Source organism: Perca fluviatilis, chromosome 10 (genome assembly GCF_010015445.1).
Source record: "Perca fluviatilis chromosome 10, GENO_Pfluv_1.0, whole genome shotgun sequence".
NCBI classification, from domain to species: domain Eukaryota; kingdom Metazoa; phylum Chordata; class Actinopteri; order Perciformes; family Percidae; genus Perca; species Perca fluviatilis.
This window is the reverse complement of record NC_053121.1, coordinates 23238301-23266236: the sequence shown is the minus strand read 5'-3', so window position 1 is coordinate 23266236 and position 27936 is coordinate 23238301. Positions and strand designations below refer to the sequence as shown.

The 27936-nt window shown below is 41.1% G+C and overlaps 3 protein-coding genes across 4 annotated transcripts; all 3 read right to left on the bottom strand.

The window, feature by feature from the left end:
- Positions 1–3975: 3975 nt before the first annotated feature.
- On the bottom strand, positions 3976–13482 carry tgfb5 (transforming growth factor, beta 5). The gene is made up of 7 exons (XM_039812882.1): positions 11745–13482; positions 10351–10514; positions 9609–9741; positions 9351–9461; positions 6633–6813; positions 6092–6245; positions 3976–4193 (listed from the first exon to the last, which is right to left on the bottom strand). The coding sequence occupies exons 1-7, from the start codon at positions 12103–12105 to the stop codon at positions 4035–4037; spliced, it is 1263 nt and encodes a 420-aa protein (XP_039668816.1). The 5' UTR covers positions 12106–13482; the 3' UTR covers positions 3976–4034.
- Positions 13483–14861: 1379 nt separating this feature from the next.
- On the bottom strand, positions 14862–21786 carry trmt112 (tRNA methyltransferase subunit 11-2). Of its 2 annotated transcripts, none has more exons than XM_039812888.1 (4): positions 21579–21786; positions 18807–18911; positions 18100–18192; positions 14862–15303 (listed from the first exon to the last, which is right to left on the bottom strand). In XM_039812888.1, the coding sequence occupies exons 1-4, from the start codon at positions 21651–21653 to the stop codon at positions 15202–15204; spliced, it is 375 nt and encodes a 124-aa protein (XP_039668822.1). In that variant the 5' UTR covers positions 21654–21786; the 3' UTR covers positions 14862–15201. The 2 variants fall into 2 exon arrangements, with proteins under 2 accessions (XP_039668822.1, XP_039668823.1); XM_039812889.1 differs by having other exon boundaries at positions 18807–18908; positions 21579–21785.
- An 851-nt stretch (positions 21787–22637) lies between these two features.
- Positions 22638–27889, bottom strand: LOC120566542 (autophagy-related protein 2 homolog A-like; the record flags this gene model as incomplete). The annotated part of the gene is made up of 9 exons (XM_039813066.1): positions 22638–24204; positions 24864–25022; positions 25212–25366; positions 25495–25616; positions 25764–25846; positions 25964–26033; positions 26603–26756; positions 27243–27327; positions 27878–27889. Coding segments are annotated over 9 exons (1077 nt in total), but the record flags the coding sequence as incomplete, so codon positions are not given.
- Between the last annotated feature and the right edge of the window lie 47 nt (positions 27890–27936).

The window sequence follows — 27936 nt, the reverse complement described above, 5'->3', positions numbered from 1 at the left end:
AAAAAAGATTAGTATATAGTACACACTGTATACAAATATGCAGTATAAAATTGGGACATACAGTAGTTTGTTGTTCCCAGGAGATGTGAAGTTGACCTGAAACCTGAACACTGAACACTGAAAGTCCTGAATGAACTCTGCTCTTAGTGGATGAGGAATAAACATTAAGTTTGTGCCTACTCAGAACCAGGAACTACTACAAGAAGCCATCGTGGCATTCTGCCCTCTACCAGGGCCAAAATAAGTAACTGACTGAATCCACACTCAAATTCAGACTGCCACATACAGTATTTTGTCATTTGTTGACAGAGGGCTGGAAGGAGAAAGATATTCACATAGCAACATACTGGTGTGCTGACCACGACCCATCTGCTATATTTCGTACGAGTCTGACTCCTGACCTGAATGATGTTTTTTCCTGTTTGTTTTTTTATTCTTCTTATATACAATAAAAAGGATGGATATTTGAATTGTAGCTCACTGATGACTCAAGACTTCCATCAGTTTCAGACTAAATATTTTGTCTTAAACTCTAAAATTAAATTTCAGATTTTTGTTTCAAACTGCATGATACAGGACACTGTAACGTGTAACATACTAACACATTTAGAATTTAAAAAAAATAACCCTTTTTTTTTACAGTGTGCTATTTCTATATTTACTAAGTTCCCCTCCATTAATTAATCCATCAATTTTTTTTTCTAGTTCCTACAGTTGAATGTTTGAGCTTCGCTGTACACAATGATGTAATAATAACAACTTGGACTTATATAGTGCCTTTCATGGTACCCAAGGTCGCTTAACAAATGTGGGGGTTAGGGATCAAAGGACTTAGTGAAAAGAAATTTTTTGTAAATGCAGAGTTTGACACTAGATGAGTATTTTCACATTCATCAGCTGAAAATAGTAAGCTTCTATGTGCTCATTGAAAATCCAATTTTCAGGGGCCCAATATGATTTGTGACATCACAAATAGTTTGGAAGCCAACGGACATGTTCAACTTGCAAAAATGTGATGTAGAAACTTGAAGCCTCCAGCACACATACACTGAGAATGGATTTTACAGTGAAGTAGAAAACACCTTTTGTCCAGCAGTTCAACTTATATTTATAGATTCTGGATTGTTTTTATAAAGGAAGAGTAGATGTCCTTTCCAAGACTAAAAGATAATTGATTTTTTTTTGTAAAAAGGATAAATCAGACACAACATATTATTCAAAGTATAGCAATTTATGCTAAACATGTCTGGAGAGGATCTTTAAGTTTAAGATCTGAGTGCTTCCAGTTACCTTTGCAGTAAGTTCAGCTCAGTACAGATAGACTAAACTGTCAACAAACACCATTTAATGTCACTTTTGAATCGAATCAGCCTGCCATGAAGCCAAAGAGAATTAACAGAAATGTCACCCTCCTGTGTTTAAGAAGAGAACAGCCAGGCCTCTGTGGGTTTGGCCTCTCAGCTGTTTTGTCCCAGTAGGGCCTCAAGTACCGCTCTGGTCTCCCAAGTTTGACTGCTCGTAGAATATGGCTTCAATAATGCTGAGGCCACAGATCGGTATCTTCTGTTTACTCCTGTGTCTCATGCCCGCTCTGCTGCTTGTATAACTTTAAATTTTGTGTTTATGGTGTCCTGTTGCCCTAGGACCTGTATTTTCATTTAACTGCCAGAAATAAATAGGAACAATTTCAATCTAGTTGTGTGACAAATAAAGTCTCGTCCAAACCTGTAATGTGAGCTATTTTGGACATAGACCACAAGGTGCATGTGAGAAAGAGAGAATTATTTTCTGTCATCCTCAAGAACATTTTACAACCATTATCAAGGGCTCTCTTACATTTTTTGGTCAGTATGGGAAGAACCGGAGCCATGAATCATGACAGATTTGGCTATATGAAGGATTTACAGGCCGGATGTATGGGGGTGTGCTTTCGATGCCAGGAGGGTCTGTATGTACACTCCCTCTTAAGGTCAAAGGCATGGACATGGTTTACATTGTGTGTGTGTGTGTGTGTGTGTGTGTGTGTGTGTGTGTGTGTGTGTGTGTGTGTGTGTGTGTGTGTGTGTGTGTGTTAGAGAGGGGGTCGATAGACTTCCCTCCCAAGGACAGTGGGACCCAGTGTGAGACAGAGCAAGGCGCTCTACCGTGGGATAAGTACAGGTTGGATATAGCAAGGGGTAGTTAAGTGGAAAAGACTAACAGATGCTGGGGCTAGTTTACTGGGGAGGGAGCCTCACCACAGCTCGAGCACTAGCACCCCGAGAGCGAGACACACACACACACACACACACACACACACACACACACACACACACACACACACACACACACACACACACACACACACACACACACACACACACTCTCACGAGAGAGAGAGGCTGCATTCTCACTGTGGCTCCATTTTACTGCGATGGCTGGAGAACAGTTTGTATCTCTTTAAGCTATTTTAACAGTAGAAGTCCCTCGGACAAAAAAACAGTAAAGATGGACGTATTTCTCGTCAATTTCAGGACATTAAAGGATCAACTCACCAAAATTTAAAAAATAAAATAAACATAACCTGCAGCTCCTCCAACTTTGCAACTCTATACAATATTGTTTAAACAAAAAAAAAACAGTTGCCAGCCAATTAGAAAGAAGAACTTCAACTTCAGTAGGACTGCTTCCTATTCAACAAAAACTTTACTGTCAATCAAGTTTTCAAAACACCCCCCCAAAAAAGAATCGAGACAACACCACCTGTTCAATAAAAATCTCAATAAAAGCTAGGATATATCTATGCTATAAGACATGGCCACATGCACACGCACACACACACACACACACACACACACACACACACACACACACACACACACACACACACACACACAAACCACTGGCATACCAGAGAGTCTATATTTAAAATGAGCCCTGGGGATGTTTTTTATTTTCAGCATTAAGACATTCTATCATAAGTGGTCAATGTGGATACTTGAGTGTAGAGAGACGCGTGTGTGTGTGTGTGTGTGTGTGTGTGTGTGTGTGTGTGTGTGTGTGTGTGAGAATCAGTGAGACTGGTGGTAAAACACAGGTATGATCAAAATATAATGATAGCATAGGAAGAGCAATGAGTCAACAGCTTTATCACAATAAGATAATAAATGCTCATTCCGAAAATGAGCATGAGTGTGATTACAGAATATTTGAGCCAGACCCAAATAGGTACAAATTTGCTAAGGCTGCAAAATACCACCTTCCAAACTTGTAGCCGTTCCAAATACAGCCCTGTCATCCCACGTCTCATTTTCAAAGCCTCTCTTTTCTCCCTCTCTCCTCCCACCACAAATCCCAGAACTTTGAGCAGCAGAGAGAGAGAAAGAGAAAGAGAGAGAGAGAGAGACAGAGGAGATGAGGGAAGCATTTAAATCTAGCGTTCCGTGAGTGGTCGGGTCGGTGTCTGGAAATCTTTCACATCCTGTTTACGCCGGGCAGATTTCAGCCCGGGAACCACAGAGAGCTGGCAGGGCCTCCGCCTGGACACAGCTCCTCTCTCTCTTTTCTATCTGCCTCCCTCGCCCAAAGATCTCAGTCTGCAGACCTTTCCACGCCGCCTCCTTCCTATCAACACCTTCAAACCTAAAGCAAACACGTCTAGCTCGCTCCGCTGCCCGCGGCCGAAGGAATATATACGACCGAGGTGGAATCGAAATCCTGATAAAAAAGAATCCTTTTCATGCAGACCAAATGCAGCCAAATCACACAACACTCCCTTTAATATCCAAGTACAGGTTTAATACAGTTATGTTGTCATATTTACAGTTTCCTATATCAAACAGAAAGGTCCAGAGAATGAACAAGTTTTCATGCCTGTAAAGAATGGGATATTTGAGTGAAAATATAACATCTAAAAAGTCTGCAAAAGGTGATCAAACAGCGAAGATTAATGAACAAAGGATCCGTCTGTCCTCTCCTCTTTACAGCACCCCCACCCCCGCCCTTAAGCGAAAGAGTTTGTAGTTTTGGTCCTGTAATCACCTCTTCCTCTGAACTCAGCGGCACTTGCAGGATTTGACGACCATATTGGAGAGTTGCTCAACGCGTGGTGTGCGGCCTATGAAGTACATAATGGTGAGGGGCTCCAGGTCCTGAGGAACGCAGCAGGGCGAGGCCGAGGCCTCAGGGTTCAGCTTGTTGTACAGGGGCAGAATCTGACCCGGGGAAAGAAATAAAGGCGAGTTAATCAGAGTGTTGAACTAAGAAATCAGTTTCAAAGTTAGAGCAGCTTTAGTTATTTTACTTGAGACACTTTCTGTATTTGTGTTTTGTCTTTGTTCTTCTCACATGTGTGTAGTGTGCAGAGCTCGATTTGAGAAAGTGGATTTCATGTTCATTTTACACCAATCATGATTTAACAAAGTGTGACTCAAAATGGGATGACAGTTGTGGGGTTGTTCGCTTAGGTTGCCAGGCCACTGCTAAAGGAATAGTCCGACAATAATTCCTCCTGTCTCCATTCTTTATGCTAAGCTAAGCTAACCAACTAGTGGTATCAATCTTGTAATCTAACTCTAGGCAGGCAGGCAAAAAATATTTCCTGACATGTCTGAGTATTTCTTATGAAGCAGCAGCTGATGAAGCAGATTTGTCTTCACAAAAAACACCTAAGAATTTTTTTCTAAACTTTGATAGCTGTGTATTTAGTCATGAATATTTAATGTTTTAATGTTTCAGGGGCTTTTAAAGAAGGCTGTGTAGGTAAATATATCACTGTCAAAGTTTAACATTGTCTGCCAATGTTTTCTTTAAAATACTTTAACATGTACAACAAAAACTGCCAAACTCCATCAAACCAAGCAAATCGCTGCCAAAAATAAACACTGCAGAAATACAACAGAACATGGCAAGATTCAGGGAAGAGAACTTTAGTCCAAACAAGTCATAATTCCTCTGGCAAATATCCCAGTACAGAGGGACAGACAGAATGCTTTCTACATTCCTTCCTATAAGCAACTACAGTCCCAAGCAGTGTTTCTGTCGCACCATTATCAGCATATGGAGTTGATCCTCTACCTAGTTCCAGCTTCTCAACTATGAAGAATTGCTGCTTTACTGTGTCCTATGTGATAGAAAGTTGAATATCTTTCTGTTTTGTACAGTTGGCCAAATAAAATGAGCAATTTGATGACGTAAAAAACCCCCCCCAAAAACAAGCAAATGAAATCCTGTGAGAGCCACAGTGGCATTTGTTGTCAGCAGCAAAATGTCTCATTGCAAATGTGAGAATCCTACAAATCTATATTACAATCAAGAATGTAATGAAAGAAAAAGTAAATCAGAAGGTTCTGTAAGAGTCAGTCACATGCTACGAGACAAACAGTCTGCGTTGCGTAACCCTATAATGTAACTGGCTTCTGTCAGGTGACAGCCCATTTATGACGCTGGGGTTAACCAATCTTAGCTAACTGCGGTATTTAGCCGCCACAAACAATGCACTTAAAGCTCATTTAAAGGAAAACGTCACCCGCATTTCAAAGTTTTTGTACGTTGAGGTTGATTGGAGTGTTTTACTAGAGAGACTGAGGAGTTACTTCAGTTATTGAAGTTGCTTTTGTTTGTACTGGAGCAACATAACTATTCATATAGTTTGGCTCTAACATTGAGAAGTCTTTTTCCATTCAAATTATTAACCAAAGAAAAAGGTTGTGAATTGTAGTAAAATATAATTTAAAAAAAGAGCACATCTGACTTTGTTTGACTTTCCTTAAAAAGGGTAGATTAACTTATTAGCCTGAGTGGTTTGTTGTGGTGGTGTGTATCACAGTGCCCTTATGGGCTTAGGAGAGATGCAGAACAAAGTGACCAGAGATATCAAGGTAGTTGTGTCTGGACTGGGGTATTGCCTGAAATAGTTAGATACACAGCCATGCAGCAGGTATATTTCATTTTGCCTAAATAAAATGTTGATTCACATCAGGAACTGTCTGAACAAAGAACAATTAAATCAATTCTCGGTTTTACAGACACATTTTAGATGCTACCAATAAAGCTTCAACATGCAGCCCTGGGTCATATCTCATCTTACAGAAATGGAAATATACCAACTCACCAAGTTATAGTGGTTGTTGGCACTCCAGAGGTAAGGACAGCTGCCGGCACAGAAGTTGGCTTTGTAACCTTTGGGCTCATGGATCCACTTCCAGTTGAGGTCCCGCCTGAAGTCGATGTAGAGCGAGCGCAGGCAGCAGCCCTGGTCTGAACCGCTGAGACACACAGAGAAGAGACGCAACATACATTTATTTGGAATATTTCAACTCCCATCTTGCTTTCATGGTCTTGGGCAAGGACCCAAAGGGTCATGGGAAAATGACAACGGGTCACTATTGAAGAACCAGCCATCACAAGGTAATGACTATGCAAGGCTGCCAGAGTTTTCCTCTGCAGCGTGAGGTAGTCTAAATAAAACACTGCACACATGTTGGCCTGCAGTCTAAACACAGGGTCAATATTGTTAGTTTTGCCAAACAATAGTTTGCAAAGTTTTGGGTCAGGAGAAAAAATCCACCGCGACGAGATTTCAGAATTACAAAACTACATGTCAGCGCTGTCAGTCAGTCACACATAACAAACGAGGCTGGTTGGCGTCCTACCGGGAGCAGGTTGTGGTGTCTGTGGCGGCCGCCCTCTTCTTGCGGTTCTTCTTGACCGGGTTGTCCACTCTGTCACTGGGCAGCACGGTGAGGATGAGGTGCGGCGTCTTGGTGCTGAAATCTGCCTGGCCTTTAACCTGACCGGGCTTTCTGATCTGACGAAGCTGCTCATCATCCACACCTGCGGAGAGCAGTCTAATAGTTATTACAGTGGTTTCAACCTGGGGGTCGGGACCCCCAAGGGGTCGCAGGATAAACCTGGGAAATTAACAGGAAAGGAAATGTTGGTGTGTATTATTTTTTGGACACTTTTTTTTTTTTTTATATATATATATATATATATTTTTGGCATTTTTATTTGTATAGGACAGCTTAGACTTGAAAGGGGAGAGAGAGGGGGAATGACATGCAGCAAAGGGCCGCAGATCGGAGTCGAACCCGCGGCCGCTGCGTCAAGGAGTAAACCTCTATATATGGGCACCTGCTCTACCAGGTGAGCTAACCAGGCGCCCTTGTTCACTTTTCTCTAAGAAAAATAGCTTATTTAAAAAAAAAAAATCATACACTGTACTGGATAGTCTTCCCTCTCTGTGAAAAATGGAAAGGAACAGTACTCATTGTTCAAAAAGCAAGATAAATAAATGTAGCCTGCGACAAGAGTTTGTGAGTAGACATTGCTTTGTTGTGAAGGGTCACGAGGCAAAAAGGTTGGGAACTACCGAGTTAATGGGTAACTCTGGCCAAAATGCAACCTAGGGTATTTTTGTGAATATACCCGAGTCAAACTTTCGTTTAAAAGCATAATTAGGATGGAAACGCCACTTTTAAGATTTACTGTATTCTTGTTTTCGGTCAAATGGCCTTTTGAATGGGAGTGCTAGGGGCACTACTATGATCACATCAAAATCACTATTTTTAAAACACTAAGAAGGCTCGACACAACACAAAACTTTGCTCGAAGTATCACCAGGGGCTCTACACATGAACTCCAGCATTGAGAAAATTGTTTCTGTACACAGAGTTTACTTAAAAGAAAGGTTTTGAACAACTCACTTTAGCAGTTGTTGTTTACGCTATCCGCCATCTTGTCAGTCAAAAAGAGTCGATCTCCGAATGCAACGTAACAGGGAGGAGAATAAAGATGGAAGGCTCCTAAAGATTAGTTCCATATAAATGCACGGATAATTTGTTGTTTTGCCGTTAGTGAAAAACAATATTGACTAAATAGGAGCATAAAAGGAGCCTCATATAAGAATGACATTTCCTCCTATGGAGTCCGTTCATTCACATTCGGAGATCGACTCTTTTTGACTGGCTAGATGGACGGCGACCGGAAAAACAAACAGCTAAAGTGAGTTTTTAAAACCTTTCTTTTTAGTAAACTCTGTGTACACAAACGATGTTCTCAATGCTGGAGTTCATGTGCGGAGCCCCTGGTGATACTTCGAGCAAAGTTTAATATTGTGTCGAGCCTTCTTAGTGTTTTAAAAATAGTGATTTTGATGCTATCATAGTACTGGCCCTAGTTCTCCCATTCAAAAGGCCATTTGACCGAAAACGAGAATACGTTAAATCTTAAAAGTGGCGTTTCCGTCCTAATTATGCTTTTAAACGAAAGTTTGTAAATTCACAAAAAGACCCTAGGTTGCATTTTGTCAAGAGTTACGCTTTAATAATACCTTTGTTTACACACTTTAGATGCCAAAAAAATGTGGTAGTTCATATACTGTAAAGTAATACCAAGGGGTGTTCTGAGAAGGCAGTGGGACACATTTTAAAGTTTTACAATTTTTAATTATTGCTGAACAAATATTACAGTACATAAACAGATATATGTATATATACATGATACAGTTGTTTCCTAAGCCAGGAATGACAGCCTGCCTGTTTGTATCTGATTTCATGGTTTTTCTTAGCTCCAAACAAGCCCCTGCTTGTCTTACATCAGTATCAAAAGAATAAATTTTTTCCAAGTGGTGAAAAAACTGACTTGGCCCGGCTGAGTATAAATCCTGAGGAAAGTGCCATAATTTGGGGCCTAAATGAAGCAACACAGACAGTCTGACATACAACAGTTTCACAGTGTGTGGAAGAACAGTCTCTCCATTATTCCTGTACGATAGTGTGTAAGTGATTCATGAATCATTTTGGAGGCGCCCTACAGAAGACTCTCCACTTTATGTTCACATTTTGTGACCTGTGGAAGTATTGCTGTGCTGATAAATCTTACACAAGTGCTTTTAATGCCCTTACAAAGCCATTTGCAACCAACCTGTTCAATTTCTCTCTCCCCTTTCAGATAAAACTGAGGCTAAGTTTAACTTCATCGTCATGTTTGTTCATGTATTTGTTTATGTGTTGTGGTTAAATCAACAGCTAATTTTCACATGTGGCCCAAATAAAACCAATGTTGCATGTTGACCAGTCATCCAGAAACAACCGACATCTACAGAAACTTCATCATGTTCAGGCTGAATCTATAATCTCAGTTTTTCCCTGAAGGTCTCTCTCAATGACATGAATCAGCTTCTCTGGATTTTTCTGTAAGAGGCGTAACATTTTTTCCCTCTAGTCAAAATACAAAATATAAACACACAGTTTAAGATTTTATGTCACTGCTGATTAGTTCGAGCCTCAGAAAGTGGCTCTATTTGTCCACTCTGCACATAATTATTTATGAGTACTAAGACTTGGCTAACAAAAACAAGTGCAACAAACCTGCAAAGAGAGCTTCCAGTTCCTCACTCTTGTTGGGAACGATGTTGTTAGTGGATGGGACAAAAGTGCAGCAGGGACAGTGGACGCCCAACTTCAAGCCAAGATTATTCTCTGATTAGTAGGAAAGACACACATTGAGATCAGCTGATGGAGCTGAAGTTCACAAAGACTGTGTATATATATATATATATATATATATATATATATATATATATATATATATATGAATCATTATGTGGAGGAAGTGCTGTGGCAAACCTGGATCTGATATCCAGTCCTTAATGGTTTCGGTGACATCCACAGAGATCCAGGCTCCTTTTGCCTTTGGCTGAACAGTGCGGGAGTCAATATAACGCTGAGTGGAGGTACTCTCTTCATCTGGCTTCAGCAGCTGACAGACACAGACACACACAGACACACACACACACACACACACACACACACACACACACACACACACACACACACACACACACACACACACACACACACACACACGTGACGTACGAATAGTCAGTAAATATTATAATTTCCACTGTGGTAAAGGGGGCAGTGAGTTCATCTTCCTTCATTTTTACACAACACATGAATGGCACAGACCCTAACACTGTATGTCATAAAAACCAACAACAACCTGCAAATCTCTCATCAGACATGTAAATTATGTTTACTCACTTTCCTGGGGCTAACATATTTCTGTGAGAGGTGTGAAATGTCTCCCTCAAGTAAAAATATAAATATAGCTTAAATGTGTGAAGATTTGTTGTCATAATAGTCATGTTGGCCTGATGGCCAAATTCTACAAAAAAATCAAAGCATGGATTCAGTGCCTCCTTCATAATTGCAGAAAAAATGGTGTTTATTTGGATGTAAATGCTTAAAAAGACATAGCAATCCAGTTGTCTCTCCCTGCCTCCTGCTAATTACATGCTAGTTTGGTGGTTCTGCTGCAGTCAAAGTGATAAACAGGGGAGCTTTGAGCCATCATACTGTTGTTTACCTGATAGATTTCCACTCTCTGCTCTGAGGCCCGGGCCTGCGGGTTGGGAGCTCTGAAGATCCTGAACTCAGCCTTGACCAGGGTGCTGTTGGTCAGGTCCACTCCACTGACGTCAAAGTGGACGACTCTGTAATGGGGGTTGGGAACTGCTGGCTGTACGGCATCTGTAAAAAAACACAAAAAGGATGACGAATGATCCAAAAACATCTCACGCCTTCTCCGACAATGTCGTATTTAAAAGCGCTGTGGAGCTGATGCATTGTCTCGGACATAATTACTGCCGATGAGTGTCTCAAAACTAAATTAAAGATTTGGGCGTAGTGAATAAATGCATCTGGTCTTATGTTTAATATATAGGTAATTGTTGCGTTGATGGGTTTTAATGTATGAAACATCACCTCCCAACTAAACAGTTATGTAATTATGTACCACGTAGTATCCAGTAGGCCTACCATTAATCTTAAAATCTCCTAAATGAGGTCCATCAACATCAAGTTCTGTTTCTATTTGTGAGAGCTGCGTGCTACAAACCACCACTGGCGGTTTGCCACCATAAAGCTGCTCTGAAGGCATCAGAGTATTGAGTGCCTTGCTCAAGGGTACATCAACAGCAGCTGTTGAAAAAGGGGGAAGGATAAGTCCTGATAACTTGACCTTACCCACAGTTCTTATCGAGATATTTGTCACCATGCATATAAAACTTTTTCCATACAAAACGTATCATCAAATGTATTAAATATGGTACATTGCTACAGACTGAACTACCCAGCCATATATAAAGTAATCAGTTAGAGCCACCTGGAACAGATTACATAACAAAAGATGCATCAATGCATCAGCTATTTAAGTCAATGTTACTGCCAATAATCCTGTACTATTACTTCAGTAACATTTTAAATGCAGTTTTACTTGTACAACAGTGCTTTTGACATACTTTTATAAGTAGGATCTGAATTCTTCCAGACCACTGATACTTTCAACACAGTATGAGAAATGGTACGGAGCTGAATCCTATTCAGTCTGTGCACTTTATTCTAAATATGTGATACATAAAAGAAAAAGGATAATGCTAAGGTAAATCCACAAAAATGGACTGCTGCTGCTATTTCTTTCATTAAATATGGATATGCTACTTTCACGTCTTCAGGCCTCTAAAACTCCTTCAAAAGAAACAATCTAAGAAGGGGAAATCCCTCTTTAGTTGAGTTTTAATCAGGCTCTAACCAGTGGTGAAGTCCCACGGATAAACTACGTTTATTTAAAGGACTCACAAGAAAAAAAGTTTATAACCATTATATTATGTTATTTGGATCATTCCAGTAGGCCTTTTTGGACCCCCTTCAGGACCCCGGACCACACATTGAGAAGCTCTATCATACATCATATGGACTTACTTGTCTCGGTGCGGGGGGGCAGCATGTCAATCCTTTGCACCTCTTTTGCATAATAGTCCTCTTCGCTGCTCTCGCGCTCGCACGCGGACTCGGCCAGACGCGCGCGCTCCTTCAGCAACTCCCGCGTGCTGTTGTAGAGCAGCATGACCTCCGGGGGCACCGAGCCAGGCGGCGGGGCCTCGTCCTTCTCCGGCGGGCTGCGGATGCGGAGCTTACTCAGGATCTGTCCGCGGACCGCCTCGATGCGCCGGGACTTCTGCGCGTCCAGGTTGATGGAGTGGCACGTGTTGAACCCCTCCACCAGCAACACACCGGAGAACCGGAGCAGGAGCAGCAGCAGCGAGAGGCGGAGGAGCCACATTGTCCGGGGAGGAGACGGAGGGACAGAGATTCTCTGGACGGCCGTGGAGAAAATCCAGCTGAAACTGTTGCGGTCAGTGTGGGAGAGTGTCACTAAAGCGGAGTCTCAAAAACCAAGAATGAAGAAATATGTGCGTAAAGTGGTTTAAAACATAAAACTGAGGGTTAAACCAATGTCTCCAAAACTATTGGAATAAAAATAAAGCACAGACAATATCCAATTCTAACAGGCTATTTTGGTCAAAACCACTTTCTGTGGAAAGAAAAAACACATCTGCTGACTTCACACTTATTCTGCTACGGTTATTCTATAACGTCGTTCATACACGCGCCAGACACCAGACACATAAAGACGAATTGCCATTTATTCTTTAGAGTCTACACTGAAGTTGTTGAATTAAAAAACAACAACACGCGGATCCGTACAACTGCTTCCACACGCCAAATGACATCACACTACAACCAGCTCCACTGTAACAACCTCACATTTAGTGATTGGAAGTTTGGCTGACACCTGAATTCCAATCCGGTGCGATCAAAAGCTCCGGGGTTGTCCCGTGCCGGTGCGTGCGCACTTTCTGCGTGTAAAAGTGAAGATATTTAATTACAATTAATTAACCGATACATTCATTTTAGCATTCTCCATTTTCCGTCGTCCATCCTCGGATAATTCAACAGCTTTCAGGAGAAAAGAGTCATCACAGGAGCTCAGCCCATGTCGCAAATTCTCCAAACAAAAACCTGAGCTGCTCACTTTATCTGAAGCAGCGCGGCTCCCGTGCTTTCACCTCCGAACCCCCCATCTGTGGAGCAAAAACTGGCCCATATACCCGCTTCCAGAAAATCTAGTTACAGCTTTAAAAAACACACCCAATGAGGTCCTCTCATTCCCCGTTATATGTAAACAGAAAGCAGTCTGCACTAAAACGTAGCCAGATACTGTTGATTTATACTGGAAAAACCATGGTGGGCCTGTTAATCCCCCTCATATAAACATCAAAACACGGAAAAAGTCAGACGACATAAAAAGACATGACGCAGAAAAACATATGAAAGAAGTCCTTGTGCTGTGAATTAAAAAAAAGAAGAGGAAACTTCACAGTAAATTACAGATCCCCGGTTTAAATGAGCTCCAGTCTGAAAGCTCTGCTGAAAACACCGAGACCTGCTGCATGATGTGACTCCATTATTCTGCAGATCCTCTGAGAGAAATGCTCAGACAGAAGGAGGTGGAGGAGGGAGGGACTGGATGTGAGAGAAGTGGTGGTGGTGGTGGGGCGGGCTGCCACCAAGGGAAGGGAGTGTGTGATTATGTAGGCAAGAGCCATCTTCCTCTCTCAAACACATTTTGCAATTTCTTCTCTCCACAAAAATGCTTGCACCACCCTCTCTCTGCAGGTGAACATCCCCTGAGGACATGTCAGTATCAGGCTTAAAAGTTTGACATTATGGGAAATATTCACTATCTTACAGAGAATTAGATGAGAAGATCGATAACTTAACAGTACCAACCTGTATAGTAAATATGAAGATAGCTTAACGTTAGAGCCAGCAGCCGGCTATCTTAGCTTAGCATAAACATTGGGAACAGGGAGAAAAAGATCACATCTGCACACCAGCACTTCTAAAGTTCATCAATTTAGTTACAAATCATTACAAATTAAACAAATATATCACATCAGTGAGCTTTAGAGTTGCTAGTAGGTGGATTTAGTTACCTTTGGACAAAGCCAGGTTAGCTTTTTCCTAAACTAAGCTAACAGACTGTAGCTTCATATTTAACGTTACAGCACAGAAGCCAGGAAAATTGCCCAAAATGTCAAAAATAAATATTTAAACATCAAAATGATCAAACAGAAGATAGTCCACACCAGTGATTTCAAAACACAGCTTCAGTAAGGACCTCAGTGCAATTTTCAGCTTAGACTCACTCATACTGATAGCTTAAGGCTTATCCTAATTCTATTAAATTTACTCCACAGCCCATCCCTTTTTATCTTTATCTTTTCTAGCTACCAAATCTAGGCCCTTTCTTTTCTCTCTGTTCCTCTTTCGGTCTCATTGTTAATTACAGCTCAGAACTTGGAGAGGACTGTTAATCTGTCAGGGGTGGTTTTTATTGCTGCTCTGCTGCCATCCCATTATACCATTATTATAGTTGCGGGTGCAGGCCTGTAATTGCTGTAAGTAGAAGGGAAAGGTAGGAGAGACTCAGGCTCCCTTGAGGCTTCTGGTCAGAGCAACTTCCCCCCCCCCCCTTTTCATCATCTGTCCTGGCAAGGTTTCTAAAAATGATTACAATGGCTGCGAACAAACAGACTCCTGTTCCAACTTGACTACTGCTGCACCATCTTAGCCAGAAATGAGTGGAAAGACACTTTATTTGTCTATGTGGACTTTTACTCTCTTTGAGCAGACACACCGTGGGACATCTCAGATCACAGGAGCCCGCCCAGGTGGGGTGTCGTGCGAGTGTGTGCGTGTGTGTGTGTGGCATTTAAAAAAAAAAAAAAAAAAAAAAAAAAAAAAAAAAAGAGACTTCCTCAAAAACAACTTCCAGCCTGCCTGCTTTTTCTGCTTCTTTTCCTCAAAGCCAAATATAGACAAGCCACTGCCACGTCATCTGGCCCTCAGCACTTTCTTAACCCTGAGAGAGGGCGAGATGGGGTTCAGAGCCTGCCTTTCACTCTGGAGCCTCGGGGGTTATATATTTTAGCATGTCTGTAATAAAAGTGAATCCATATTTTCCACAAAAACTTTAAACAATTTTGGCCCTCGTGGAAATCGAGTTTTATTGAAAAAAAAAGAAAAAAAAAGAACCCAAACAGTTACAAAAATAAATACAGATAAAACCACTGGGGGTTACTCTCAGGGAACATTTCCATTTGTTATTCTTGAAATCTTTTTCCTCCATTGGCAGCATCACTCACGTAAATGTCATAACAACAATCAACTAAAGAGTGTGGCCTATTTTCTCACGGCCCCAACTTAAGTCCCACCTTTCTCTTCTCTCTCTCTGAATACCCACAATCCAATCTGAGTGACACCTTGGGGTGAGGTTTGTGTATGAGAACCGTTGATGTCGTGGAGCTGGCGTCTACACCTCGTCCTCGTTCAGCAGCATGTTGGGGATTCCTCTGGAGATCGGGAACTCTCGTCCTGATTCAGGGCACCGCAGACAGCCCTCTATCACCTCCACCTGCAACACACACACACACACACACACACACACACACACACACACACACACACACACACACACACACACACACACACACACACACACACACACACACACACACACACACACACACACCACAAAACACACACACACACACACACACACACACACACAGCTACATGTAGGTTAACCATTAAAACATGATGTATAATATATGAATGTCAATAATTATTTTAATAGCTTAGTATTGTATGCACCACAAAAAAGGTATGTGTAAAGGCTTTAGGCCACCCTACACGTTATTGTAGGCCCAGTTTAATATGCAACTCAATTTCATACAATATGTAGAGGGGGGTCCCTGCTCTGTCTCCCTTTCAACTATGGGGTCGTTGGTCTAAAAAAATAACATGATATGGCCAGAAGTATACGGATACCCTTGTCGCCATACTTTTGGTTTTGCCTCTTAGTTCACATCTTACCACCGGTCGGACTGACTGCTGGTTTTGGGTGGTGTCATTTTCTTTATTCTGTGGCCCAACAGGTAAATTAGGTCTCCAACCTAAGGTTAGTGAAAGTGTTGACATATGAAAGCATCAAACAAGCATTTTAGATGAAGGAGATGAGAGTATATCCAGTTGTTCCTCATCCCGGTTTGCTCAGCGCCGTTAAATTGTATGTGTGGTAGGTGTTTTCTACCTGGAAGTGTATGTAAACAAACATTGTTATTGGGTCTATACAATGATTTTTAGACCCCTGGGCTGTGGCCTGGTACATGGCTTTGGAACATTTGCTACTGGGCCATGAAAAAAAAGATGGGATTCTGCAAAGACAGCTTTATAATAATTGAATAACTTTTATTACAGGTATTCAGCACCTTTCAGTATTAAGCATTACATGAAATCTGTGAGGCTTATCTGTATTTTATTTTTTTAAATCTCGTACGTACAAAAAAAACAACCAAATACAGTTAATGTTAGCCTGTGGAGTTTCTGAAAATTAGTAAAGCTATGGAGCGGGGTTTATTTTTTATTATTTAAAGAGGGTGCCCCCATTTTGTTTATCCTGTGCATGCCATACACAGTCCTGCCAATGGCTTCACACTATTCCAATCATCTACAGGTGGCAGTAATATGCCCAGCGCTAAAAAGGCAGCAAAGAAGAAAACTGCATGCAAGTAAACATTAATGTAAACAATGAAGGATTAAAAATACTGTATATTTAAAAAAGACGTTTCTCCTAATGTTTTATAGGGAAGAAAATGCATCCAACACATTTTTAAGACCTCAAGGTGTGTGTGTTGTTGTGAGTAAAATTTAATATACACATCACTTGTGTTTACAAGAAATAATTTCAACAGTTTGGGGAAGCCAACATGACAATGCCCCCGTGAACAATGCCAGGTCCATACAGAAATAGATTTCAGAGTCTGGCCTGCACAGAGCCCTGACCTCAACCTCATCCAACAACTTTGAGATGAACTGGAACCAGTATTGGACCTCACTCCTGCTCTTGTGGCTGAATGGGAGCAAATCCCTGCAGCCAGTGAAAAGTCTTCCCAGAACAGTAGACGCTGTCATAGCAGCACAGAGCGGCTATGTCATAGCGGGCGGCTGTGGCTCTGGAGGAAGAGCGGGTTATCCACTAATAACAGGGTTGACGGTGTGATTCCTGGCTCCTCTGTCGCCATCAGAGTGCGAGTGTGTGAATAAGAGGCAAAACGTAAAGCGCTTTGTCCGTTAATGTAGAACAGCACTATAAAAGTGTGTTTACCATTTAATGCCAATGGCTTTGTAATGAGGTGTTTTAACAATCATGTGTGATGTTTCTGAGTCAACACTTTTGGCAATGCAGCATAATGGGGTTGGAATAATGTCTAAAACTCAAGTATTTTAGTTCCTGTGTTTGAACTTTACATAAATGGCACTCTTCTCCGCTGAATGGACATGGTGCTGCATGAACAAGACACTGTGCAGGAAACGACCACATCAAAGCTTTGCTGCTCATCGCCATTTCCAGTAATAGGAACAGTATGTGAAATGCCAACTGTACCTTTGTTACAGTGTTATGTTACCGTCTGAGAGTGATTATTGTAAGCTGTTTGAGTTAAAGGTGTACTTAAGTGTTCTACACAAAAACATCCCATAATTATCCTAATGATTCATTCATTGTGTTCAATGAAACAAGAAAAGGTACCACTGCTGGGATCCACACGGTGGATTAGATCAAGAACGGAGAAGTGGTCCACCAACACAAAAGGACCACGACACACTTTCCTTACTTTTTAAAACCTGTTCAGGCTTGTGAAAATGTGTTGGTTTAGAATATTTTCCCCAAATTAAGATATTTTTAACAATGGGGAAAAGAACTACAGCTACACCAAGTAGTTCAGAAATTGATTAGACGATCAACAGAAATTGTATATATTTTGATGACCGATTCATGAGGTCATTTTTAAAAACGGAAATACCAAACACTATCTGCTTCCAGCTTCTTCAATGTGAGGATTTGCGCCTTTTCTCTTTTTTTATACAATTGTAAACTAAATATATTTGGGTTTTGGACTGTTGGTCGGACAAAATAAAACATCTTATGATGTCAACACAATTTCCCACCCCCACTATTTTAAAGACCAAAAGATTAATCAAGCATCGAGAAAACAATTGGCAGATTATTTGATAACGAAAATAGTCGTCACAACGCTAAAAAGAACATTCATGTGTATCCAGTTACTACATACCGTAGTAATTACTACAATAGGCACAACTACAGTCAAAAACACCCACCAATACTGGCAGGAATGACTGAGCTTCTTACCTCTAATAGCACTCTGTGCACTTTCTTCAGGAACTCTTCGTTGTTCTCATATTCCGGTACCAGCTCATCAGGCAGGTCTTGCCGTTGACCCAACTAAAGAGGGAATGAGACAGTAACAAGTGTTCAAACTGGGCAGTTGTACATTTATTAGTGGGTGTTAATTGGTGGCAGAAGATAACATTACATTGTCTTCACCTACTGGGGAACAACACATTAAAGAAATAAAAACACAATGACACAATCCCCAACACCCCAGTAATGGAATTCTGTTTACTGTATACTGGGGTATCAAGCCTTAGGCGTACACCCTATGTTAACCATTCCTTCATCTACAACCACTGCTGTTGATACAAAGTACTCCACATTCACTCTTGTCCTAGAAATGATTACAATGTGAGATTTTTCCAACAGATAAAACTATAATGCAACACAAGACAACATTTTATAGTGAATCAGCGAAGAGAAGGTAACAAAAATAACAGAACAAAACTAAACAAATCTTTTCTTATATTACACAATAGTTTTTTTCCCTATTCAAATTGATGGATTGTTCCAATAGAACAATATCTTTGCTTATATATTGAGAGATACTTAACAGCTTAGAGGCTTTTGCCACGTCTCTCCGAAATGCCAACATTTTGCTGATATTCATGTTTATAATGTCAGATATAACAAGTTCTGACAGTCTCTGCTGCAGTCTGACTCACCTCCTCTGCAGCCTGGACCAGAGCGCTCCACTCCAGTTTGGGGATCATGCGGGTGACAAACTGAGGGTTGAAGTCCACCTCATTCACCTTCACCTCAGTTGCCTGCTTGAAGAAAACAACGCAGTCTATCAGTGTGGACGGTCTTCAGACAGCAATGCTGTCCTTCCACACACTTTATGGCGGTGTTCAAAATCACTTCCTCTGTCATTTGTTCCCTCCTATCACTGGCATAAAAACACTTTTACTTTTTACTTTTACTTTACTTTACTGGGACCAGTAAAGTGAGTTTTCCACACATTATAATTATTAATTACTGACAGGTACAGCAGTGTTTCCTCTATGTTGATTTGACCGTGGCGGCCCCCCACAGCAACATTTCTGCCCCCCACGGTATCAGAAATAGGGCTGCATTGTTAGAGTGCATGTCGGAGAATAGCGCGGACACACAAGGATAACTAGCCAGTTGAGATTGTGTGTGTACGTCCTTGAGAACTGTAAGTGGTATAACAAATGTTGGCAGTTCATTTAAGCCTGGTCTTGCAAATTTAAATTAAGTTAACTGGTGATTTTCGTTGTCTGTGTTCTTCACCTGCGAGCTAAATTGCACGTGGCTGTTGATTCGATATAATAGCGATTGCTCAACGCCCTCGCCCACGTTTGTATTTTGGTGCATTATTTACATGCTGAAGTAGTTACACTGTGTTAAGATAATGTCATTAATAGTGGGTTTATTGTTATTTGCTACAGAATGCTTAGCCTATATGTCAAGATCAAAGTTGGCCTATATAGTAACTCAAAAAATACAGTTCAATCACAACAGAAAATATGCCTCATTGTGTGTGTGTGAAAAGAGGTGAATAAATATATGTATTGCAGCAAAGTGTCAGTTCTGTTTCATGAAGGGGGGTGCGGACCTGCCCCCACTGCTAAAAACAGTACATATATACAGTACAGTATAGTGTCAAATACAAGCAGTGCATTCTAGTAAAACTGTAGTGTACATGCTATAGACATGTTTTCTATTTTCAATAAGAGTACTTAACCACTATAATGCTTATATTTCACATTGAGAATTCAGAAACTCAAATTAAATGGCAGAGGGTAAATATATTGCACTATTATTGATACGGTCGACCATGACATATTACTTGACCGATTGAAAAACTGGGTTGGTCTTTCTGGCTCAGTACTAAAGTGGTTTGAATCCTATTTAAAGAATAGGGACTACTTTGTGTCTATAGGTAATTATACATCTGAGCATACAAATATGACGTGCGGAGTTCCCCAAGGCTCAGTTCTGGGGCCTCTTCTGTTCAACATATACATGCTTCCACTGGCTCAGATTATGGAAAACAACAAAATAAGTTACCATAGTTACGCGGATGACACACAAATTTACATAACCTTATCGCCAGGGAAATATAGCCCAATACAAAAAATGAATAAGAGCGTTGAACAAATTAATGACTGGATGTGCCAGAACTTTCTTAAATTAAATGAAGAAAAAACTGAGGTGGTTGTTTTTGGAGCTAAAGAAAAACGATTAAAAGTCAGCGCTCAGCTTCAAACGACAATGTTAAAAACAACAGACAAAGCCAGAAATCTTGGTGTAGTCATGGACTCAAGACCCGAATTTTAACAGCCACATTAAGACAATTACAAAATCAGCCTATTACCACCTTAAAATATATCAAGGAGGACTTATGTCTCAGCAGAATTTGGAAAAACTTGTCCATGCTTTTGTCTTCAGTAGACTTGACTACTGTAATGGTGTCTTTACAGGTCTCCCTAAAAAAATCAATCAGACAGCTGCAGCTGATTCAGAACGCTGCTGCCCGAGTCCTCACTAAAACCAGGAAAGTGGATCACATCACTCCAGTACTGAAGTCTCTACACTGGCTTCCAGTGCCTCAGAGAATTGATTTCAAAATACTTTTGCTGGTTTATAAATCACTAAACGGTTTAGGGCCAAAATACATTTCTGATCTGCTACTACACTATGACCCACCCAGACCTCTCAGGTCATCTGGGACAGGTCTACTTGTTGTTCCCAGAGTCAGAACTAAACAGGGGGAAGCAGCATTCAGTTTTTATGCTCCACATATCTGGAACAAACTCCCAGAAAACTGCAGGTCCGCTTCAACTCTCAGTTCTTTTAAATCAAGGCTGAAGACCTATCTTTTTGATCTTGCCTTTCTTTAAATAACCTATTTTATCTGCTTTTAAAAGTTTAACTGTTTAATGTTTTACCTAACAGTACCTTAAATTCTTATACTGCACTGTAAATTTTATTCTTGACTTTGAATGTTTTTAAATTGTTTTATGAATGCTCTTTCATGTTTTATGTAAAGCACTATGAATTGCCCTATTGCTGAAATGTGCTATATAAATAAAGCTGCCTTGCCTTGCCTTGCCTATTGTGTCATTTTGACCACAGAAGTATCAACATATTCAATATAGAGATAGTATTAAAAACCAATATATAGGTACAGGTCTAATTCTAGTTATGCATATTTTAAAACAAACAATCGGTTTATTTTTGCAGTTTAAGGAGAGGAAGTGCTAGCTTGCTAGTGAGCTTGTTATTGAACGTAAGAAGTTGTAGGAGAATCAAACAAACAACTATGCATCTTCAATATACTACAAGTGAGTTTCTCTCTCCTCTCATTGCATTGAGCCACACAACACAAAACACAGGACAGGAAGACTATGTGATGATTCAGTAGTGTTAGCGTTAGCCATGTAGCTAACGTTAGCGTGTTGACAGTTTACCTTGATGAGCAGCGGGTATCCTTTAGTGACTCCCTTCACGTGGGACGTCAACATGTTGTGCGTGAGCAGCTTCATGTTTACAAACTACTGTCACTGGTTCAATGGTTTTATTTTTATTTCCAGGTAAATGTACCCAGTGTCAGTGTAACATCTACGTTAATCACGCTGTTGGGTTTACAAGTGGACCGGAAGTGCCGCTGTTGCATCGCTTAAAAAGCGCCCCGAAGTTTTAACGCGACTACGGTTGGTTCCTTGGTTAGAGCCGTTATTTAGCTTTATTTAATAGGTCTCTTCATAGTAATCCCTTTAGCGTCATTCACTATGTACCGAATCAAATTATAGCCAGTATAATATAACCGCTGTTTCTTTGATAATATTCACAATAATCAGTGGTATAACTACAAAAAGAATAATATATGTATTACACGATTGGATTATTGTTACTGATGCATTAACGTGGTAATTTAAAATTGAGCTAATTTTAACAATTACATGTAGTTTTTGGTATTACAACAATGGGTCACTCGATCACGTTTAGTAACTAATCTAAACGTTCTAGAAAGTTTGCAAGTAACTTTAGCATTTCAATAAAAGCAGTGATGTAAAAAGTCAATAAAAAGTCATTGTTTACATCTGAAAAGTAATGGAGATGTCTAAAGTAAAGATCAATGGCCACAAAACTGTACCTAAATACAGTACATGAGTAAATGTACTTGTTGTAACCATAACAGCCATTGGTGTTGATTAGCAGCAAAGATAGTGGTCCGTTTTTATACTCAAATGTTTTATTTTTTTTGTATTAATTTTGTATACTCCTTGTTTTTATATTATACAGGTCATTCATACAGTTTGATATAGTAAATAGTAATTACACACAAGAGGTGTAACAAGCATCAACCTGTCACCCTCACAGACATGCATTACACGTACACACAAACAAACTCATTCTCACACACACACACACACACACACACACACACACACACACACACACACACACACACACACACACACACACACACACACACACACACACACACACACACACACACACACACACACACACACACACACACACACACACACACACACACACACACACACACACACACACACACCTTACTCTTAAACAAAAAAGATAAAAATGTAAAACTTTTTTTTTTTAACCACAAAACACTAAATTTTTCATCCTCCATCGTCACCAGATTCACATCCTTTCAACTCTTATTTTGAAAACGAGTATGACAATACTTAAATGTTTTAACAGAATAAAAAACAAATAAAGAAACATAAAAAAATGCAGGAAGGCAACTAAAGAAGAGAGAAAAGCAATTCTGAAGACCGAGAAGAGTTATCCAGATCTCAGTCTTTAACTGTTGATGGAAACCGAAGCACAAATGAGCTGCAATGCAGAAGGAAGAACCACCGGCTAATATCTGGAGAACTGTCTGAGTTACAGACAACTGAAGTCTATCTTGACTTTGTGAAACTTTAAAATAATCCAATGCGCTACAGAGTTTACAGGCTTCGTGTGATCTGTTTATCTTTTTAGTCAGGAAACTTGTTCTCAGTCAGGTATGTATCCATATGAGCCAGTATACTTGACAGTAGCAGGGAGGGTGAACCAAAGCTGAACCAATGACAATGTGTTGTGTTGTGAAGTGAGGGTGAAAACCATCTAGAGGGTGTTAGCAAAGGACACTTCATTAAAATATCTCCCTGTCTCTACTACGAGCATCACTGGACAACACATCACATAATGCACCCATAAAAGGTATACTGTTCGCAGCTAGTGATGGGTGAATTGGAATACAAAGAGAAGGAATTTCTGACATAAGTTCACCTTCTTCCTACTTCCTCTTACTTCTTCTCCATGGACCTTGGAAGAAGGTGAAATTGTGCCAGAAAGCATTACTTTAAATAAGAATACAAACAGTTTGAAGCAGCACAATTCAGAGTACATGGAGTGCCCACAATACATAAGTAAACCTTGAGTGATAATCCTATCTGCCCTTGGTTGGATTGAAAATGAACTGTTGAGAGTGACGGTGATATGTTTGCACAGACAGTAAGGAGAATCTGCAGACTAGTATCTCACTGAGGGGAGGAATATGAGGAGAGCTCTTGCCAAATGCAAACAGAATGATTAAATCTGGTTAAGTCCATGTATGATGGAGCCACATAAAACACTGGGTGTCAGTAACTGCAGTAGTCGTTAGTCGTTGCTTTGTTTTTGCATTGGAGCCAACACTGACTCTCATTAGTCCATACACACATGCAAATACACATTCAAACCCTAGATTTTCTCCTTTAGCCGAGACTTCCACAAGTCATAATTGCACACACAAACACACTTTCTCTCTCTCACACAGACAAAAAAAAGTTGTCTTCATTCTTGGCCATCATCCGTGCGCCACTTCAGGAAATCCTCCTTCCGGGCGTCTGGTTTGATCTGGTTCCGCATGCCCCCGAGAAGATTGGAAGTGGCTTCAGAGGCCACTATTAAGGGTCGGACCACAGTGGGTGGGATCTGCCGCAGGACGCCGCCCACAGCGCCGGGTAGACCCTTCTGTTCGTGGCCGCGGGATGCTACATCGCACAAGGTCTGAGCTGTGTCAATCACTCCCTGGATTGCAGAGAGAGAGTCCAGCGAGAGATTAGTCAAAAATATTAGTGTTTCAGTTCATTTACGCACATGCACACTAGAAACAGTCGATAGGCTTATTGATTAATCGACTCATCGTTTCAGGTCCAAATCAGACAACCTTTTTACATGCATTGTGCATCAACACATATTATGATCTTTCCTTTCAACCTCCTGAAAGTGATAGTGCATCAGAGCCCGGATTTGTCACACATATGTTCATGTAAAAAGCCAACGACACCTGAGCTCTATTTGCTGAATAAAGACAGTGGGATGTGGCTAAATGTTCTGCATCATTAGTAGGTGGACCTTCAGGTTTAAATTCTCTTCATTATCCATTGTTGACAAAGGCAAGAATGTCAAATCATGCACATAATAGAAACCTGCTTATATGAGTGTCCAAGAAATCTCTTTGTTCAGGAGAAAACTAGCAGCAGAAATCAGATTTCTGTAATCCCCAACCACGACTATGTAAACTGGGTTTCTCATATAATCAAAGTACTACAGAGTCAACGGTACAGTTACCATTAGAAAGTGAGTAGAGTAAGCTGAAAGATGAGCGCATGTGACTGCTTATTTTTGGATTATATTCTCTTGAAGGGTCCATAAGCAATTTCGAGAAGGTAAGTTTGGGGACGCACCTCTCTGACAGTGTCATAGGCCTTGGCCACACCTTCTCGGAGGTCTGCAGGTTGAGCAGCTCTGCGGGGCCTGTTCGAGGGGGCCCGGCCTTCTGTGATGGCAAAGCGGTTCAGGGGTGGAGTTGGAGACAGGATGTCATACACCGTCTCTGCTGTGGCCTGTAAGAGAAGCAGACAGAAATCAGGCATCAAATATCTGAGGCCCTGCTTATCTTGAAATCCTTCAACAAGTTATCGCACACTTTTTTGCTACCCGAAACAAATTCAGGCCATGGACCAAATCTAGCCTCTGTATAACTTTGATTCAAAGTTGTGATCTGCACTGAGAACCCTTCACAAACTGAGTACCTGTATGGCCTGCACCAGCCTGTTGCTGAGCTCCAGAGCAGCTGATGCTGTGGAGGTACCAAAGGATGCTGCCCCCCTCTGGAGACCTCTAATAATGCGTCCATCCTTCCTGTACTGCTCTATGGGCAACCAGAACAGATCCCTCACTCCATGGACTGGAGAAACACAAAGAGGTAGAAATGGGGGGGAAGGGAATGTACCGAGAGATAAAACAGGATAAATAACATGTAAATGTTAAGCTGACACGGTGTACAACAGTGTGTTTGGAGCAGTTTCAACTCACACAGCTGGACAACCGAGTGCATGGGGCCAACACCTCCCAGAATGCCCGGCAGCTGATTCTTCCTGATGTCCGTCAGCCACTCTGTGACGGCATACTGGATCACTTTGTCCACACCGAGGAGACTAGAAAGAGTTGCAGAAGAAAGACTAAAAAAACTTGCAACTGAAAGCTCAACTGGTTTGCCTTCCAAACATTGTAATCTAGTCTCAGATGACTATGTATCTCTAGCTACCACTGATAAGTGTTGGTATGGAAGTGTGTATTTCTACCCGTGTCTGCAGCAGAGCCTCTTCAGCTTCAACTCAGAACAGTTTAACTGGGCCAGACCGATCAGAATCCCTGCAAACGTTCCCTATGAAACAAAGAATAGGACAGAAGGAGTGTGAAAATACAGTCAGCTAGGACAATTATTTCTTGATCAAATACACAGACGATGAGTGACAGATGAGCTGTTTGAGTGACCTCTCACCTGTTCAATGGCGACATGCTTGCCCTGATAGTCCAGCCAAATAGGCACTTCAGAGGTGAATCGGAACTCCCTGAAAATAGCAGATAAGGAAGATTAAATCTTTATTGTTTGTAACACATAACCCTTATTCCCTTTAGTTTGTAAAAGCAGAATAATGCTGCGTTCTATTTACCTCGGAACTCGGAAACCGGAGCTGGGAATGACCTCATACCCGAGTTGAATGCGTTCTATTTAAAAGTCGGATTTTCATTGTTTTCATTTGCTCTAGCCCGATTAGCTATTGTTAGCAACCAGTTGATAACAACGTATTACGCTGTTTTTTGTGCATGCAAACAGCGTAACAACATGTCCACTGATAGAAGTTGGACATGCCTGTGTGAACGACTGATTTAGTGACATAAATAAGACAGAAGTGCTTATAACTTTATGTTACTGCAGCTTTCACAACTGTTGATACAGGGGGCAGCCATGTTGGATTTTGAACTCGGGCTACTGCGAGGTTGTCCGAGTTCCGAGCTCGTAAATCCGAGGTCAGGGGGCGTGTTTCCGACTTTGACCTCGTTAAAACCGAGTTCCGAGGTAAACAGAACGCGGCACAAGACTCTCTCCGAGCCTTCTAGTAAGTCTGTGTTTATGTACCGGAAGTAGATTGGCTGGTCGGAGGAGGAGGTGGAGCCAGCAGAGGAGGAGCTCTGCTCGCTGAAGGTAGTTTCCACAGAAGCTGTGAGGTCAGGTCCCAGACCAGCGGCTGACTCCGTCTCCTCTGAGGCCTTCTGGTAGGGGTCTGCCTTCACTGAAAAATAAATGGAGAGAAACATTGAAAAATACATATTCACCAAAGTGTGTCTTACAATAAATACAGGATCAAATGTTAAACATGCTCATAATTAGCATTTAAACATGTTCTACAGCCAGTGAAAATGAATCATGTACCGTGATGATATGCAGTCCTTATACTGTATATACACTTGACTCCAAAAAAAAGCAGCTTAGCATTTATCCTATTAGACATTTGTGTGAAATGTTGGCATAATTAGCGTAACAATTCTTGAGTTATGGCTTAAAACAGTGATCTTAAACTTTGACCACCAAAATCTAAGCAGTTCATCCTTGAGTCCAAGTGGAAGTTTGTGCCAAATTTGGAGAAGAAAGTGCGTCCAGGGGCTCCTGAGATCATGCGTTCACAAGAATGGGACGGATAACCCAAAAACATTATGCCTCCGGCCACGGCTGTTGCCGGCACGGAGGCATAAAAAAAACATCATCAGACTTAGCTCACCTTCAGTTGCAGGGTCCACAGGCAGGTAAGGGTTAACAAAGGAAGCCAAATTGCTGAAAAAGTCCTTCAGGAAAAACAATGCGTCCTGGACAGGAGAAACGAAAAAAGGCTGATTAGATGTGGAGAAGTTACATGGAGCAATTTCAACGGAAAATCAACATTACTTTTTGGAAGTAGTTGTTTTCTCTAAAATGATAGTGCTGGTATGAATGTTGTAATTTCTGATTGCCACATTAATATGCTAAATATTCTTTGCAAACAGAGCTGAAGCTTTCATAGAAGAGATTTAAATAAAGCTCAAAACAGAGAACCAGAGTCCTTTTACGTGCTTCGTTTTCTACACAGTGAAAATTAAGACAAAATTTCAGGCTGTACTCGGCCATTTTTTAGATTATGTTTTTCCGCCTATAACGGACAGGACAGGTAGGTGAGAAAGGGGGGGGGGGAGACACAAATCGTCACAGGTCGGACTCGAACCCTGGACCTCTGCGTCGAGGAATAAACCTCTATGTATATGTGTGCCTGTTCTACCCACTGAGCTAACCCGGCTACTGGGTGTCATATACTCTGACTGAGACTGGATTTGGATGGAAAAGATTTCACTTTTAGAATTGAGTCGTAGGAGCCGGAGTTACCTGGTCGACGTTTTATTTCGTAAATGATGCCTCAAAGTGTGTGTTAAAATGTTATGTTT

Excerpts from the sequence above, each read along its gene's own strand:
- trmt112 (XM_039812888.1), bottom strand. The coding sequence starts at position 21,653 with ATGAAGCTGCTCACGCACAACATGTTGACGTCCCACGTGAAGGGAGTC. Across the intron at positions 18,193-18,806 it reads TGGTCCAGGCTGCAGAGGAG|TTGGGTCAACGGCAAGACCT; the intron begins GTGAGTCAGACT and ends TTCCCTCTTTAG. Across the intron at positions 15,304-18,099 it reads TGCACAGAGTGCTATTAGAG|GTGGAGGTGATAGAGGGCTG; the intron begins GTAAGAAGCTCA and ends TGTGTGTTGCAG.
- tgfb5 (XM_039812882.1), bottom strand. The coding sequence starts at position 12,105 with ATGTGGCTCCTCCGCCTCTCGCTGCTGCTGCTCCTGCTCCGGTTCTCC. Across the intron at positions 6,814-9,350 it reads ACTGGAAGCTCTCTTTGCAG|GTGTGGATGATGAGCAGCTT; the intron begins GTTTGTTGCACT and ends TGCTCTCCGCAG. Across the intron at positions 6,246-6,632 it reads GACACCACAACCTGCTCCCG|CGGTTCAGACCAGGGCTGCT; the intron begins GTAGGACGCCAA and ends TGTGTGTCTCAG.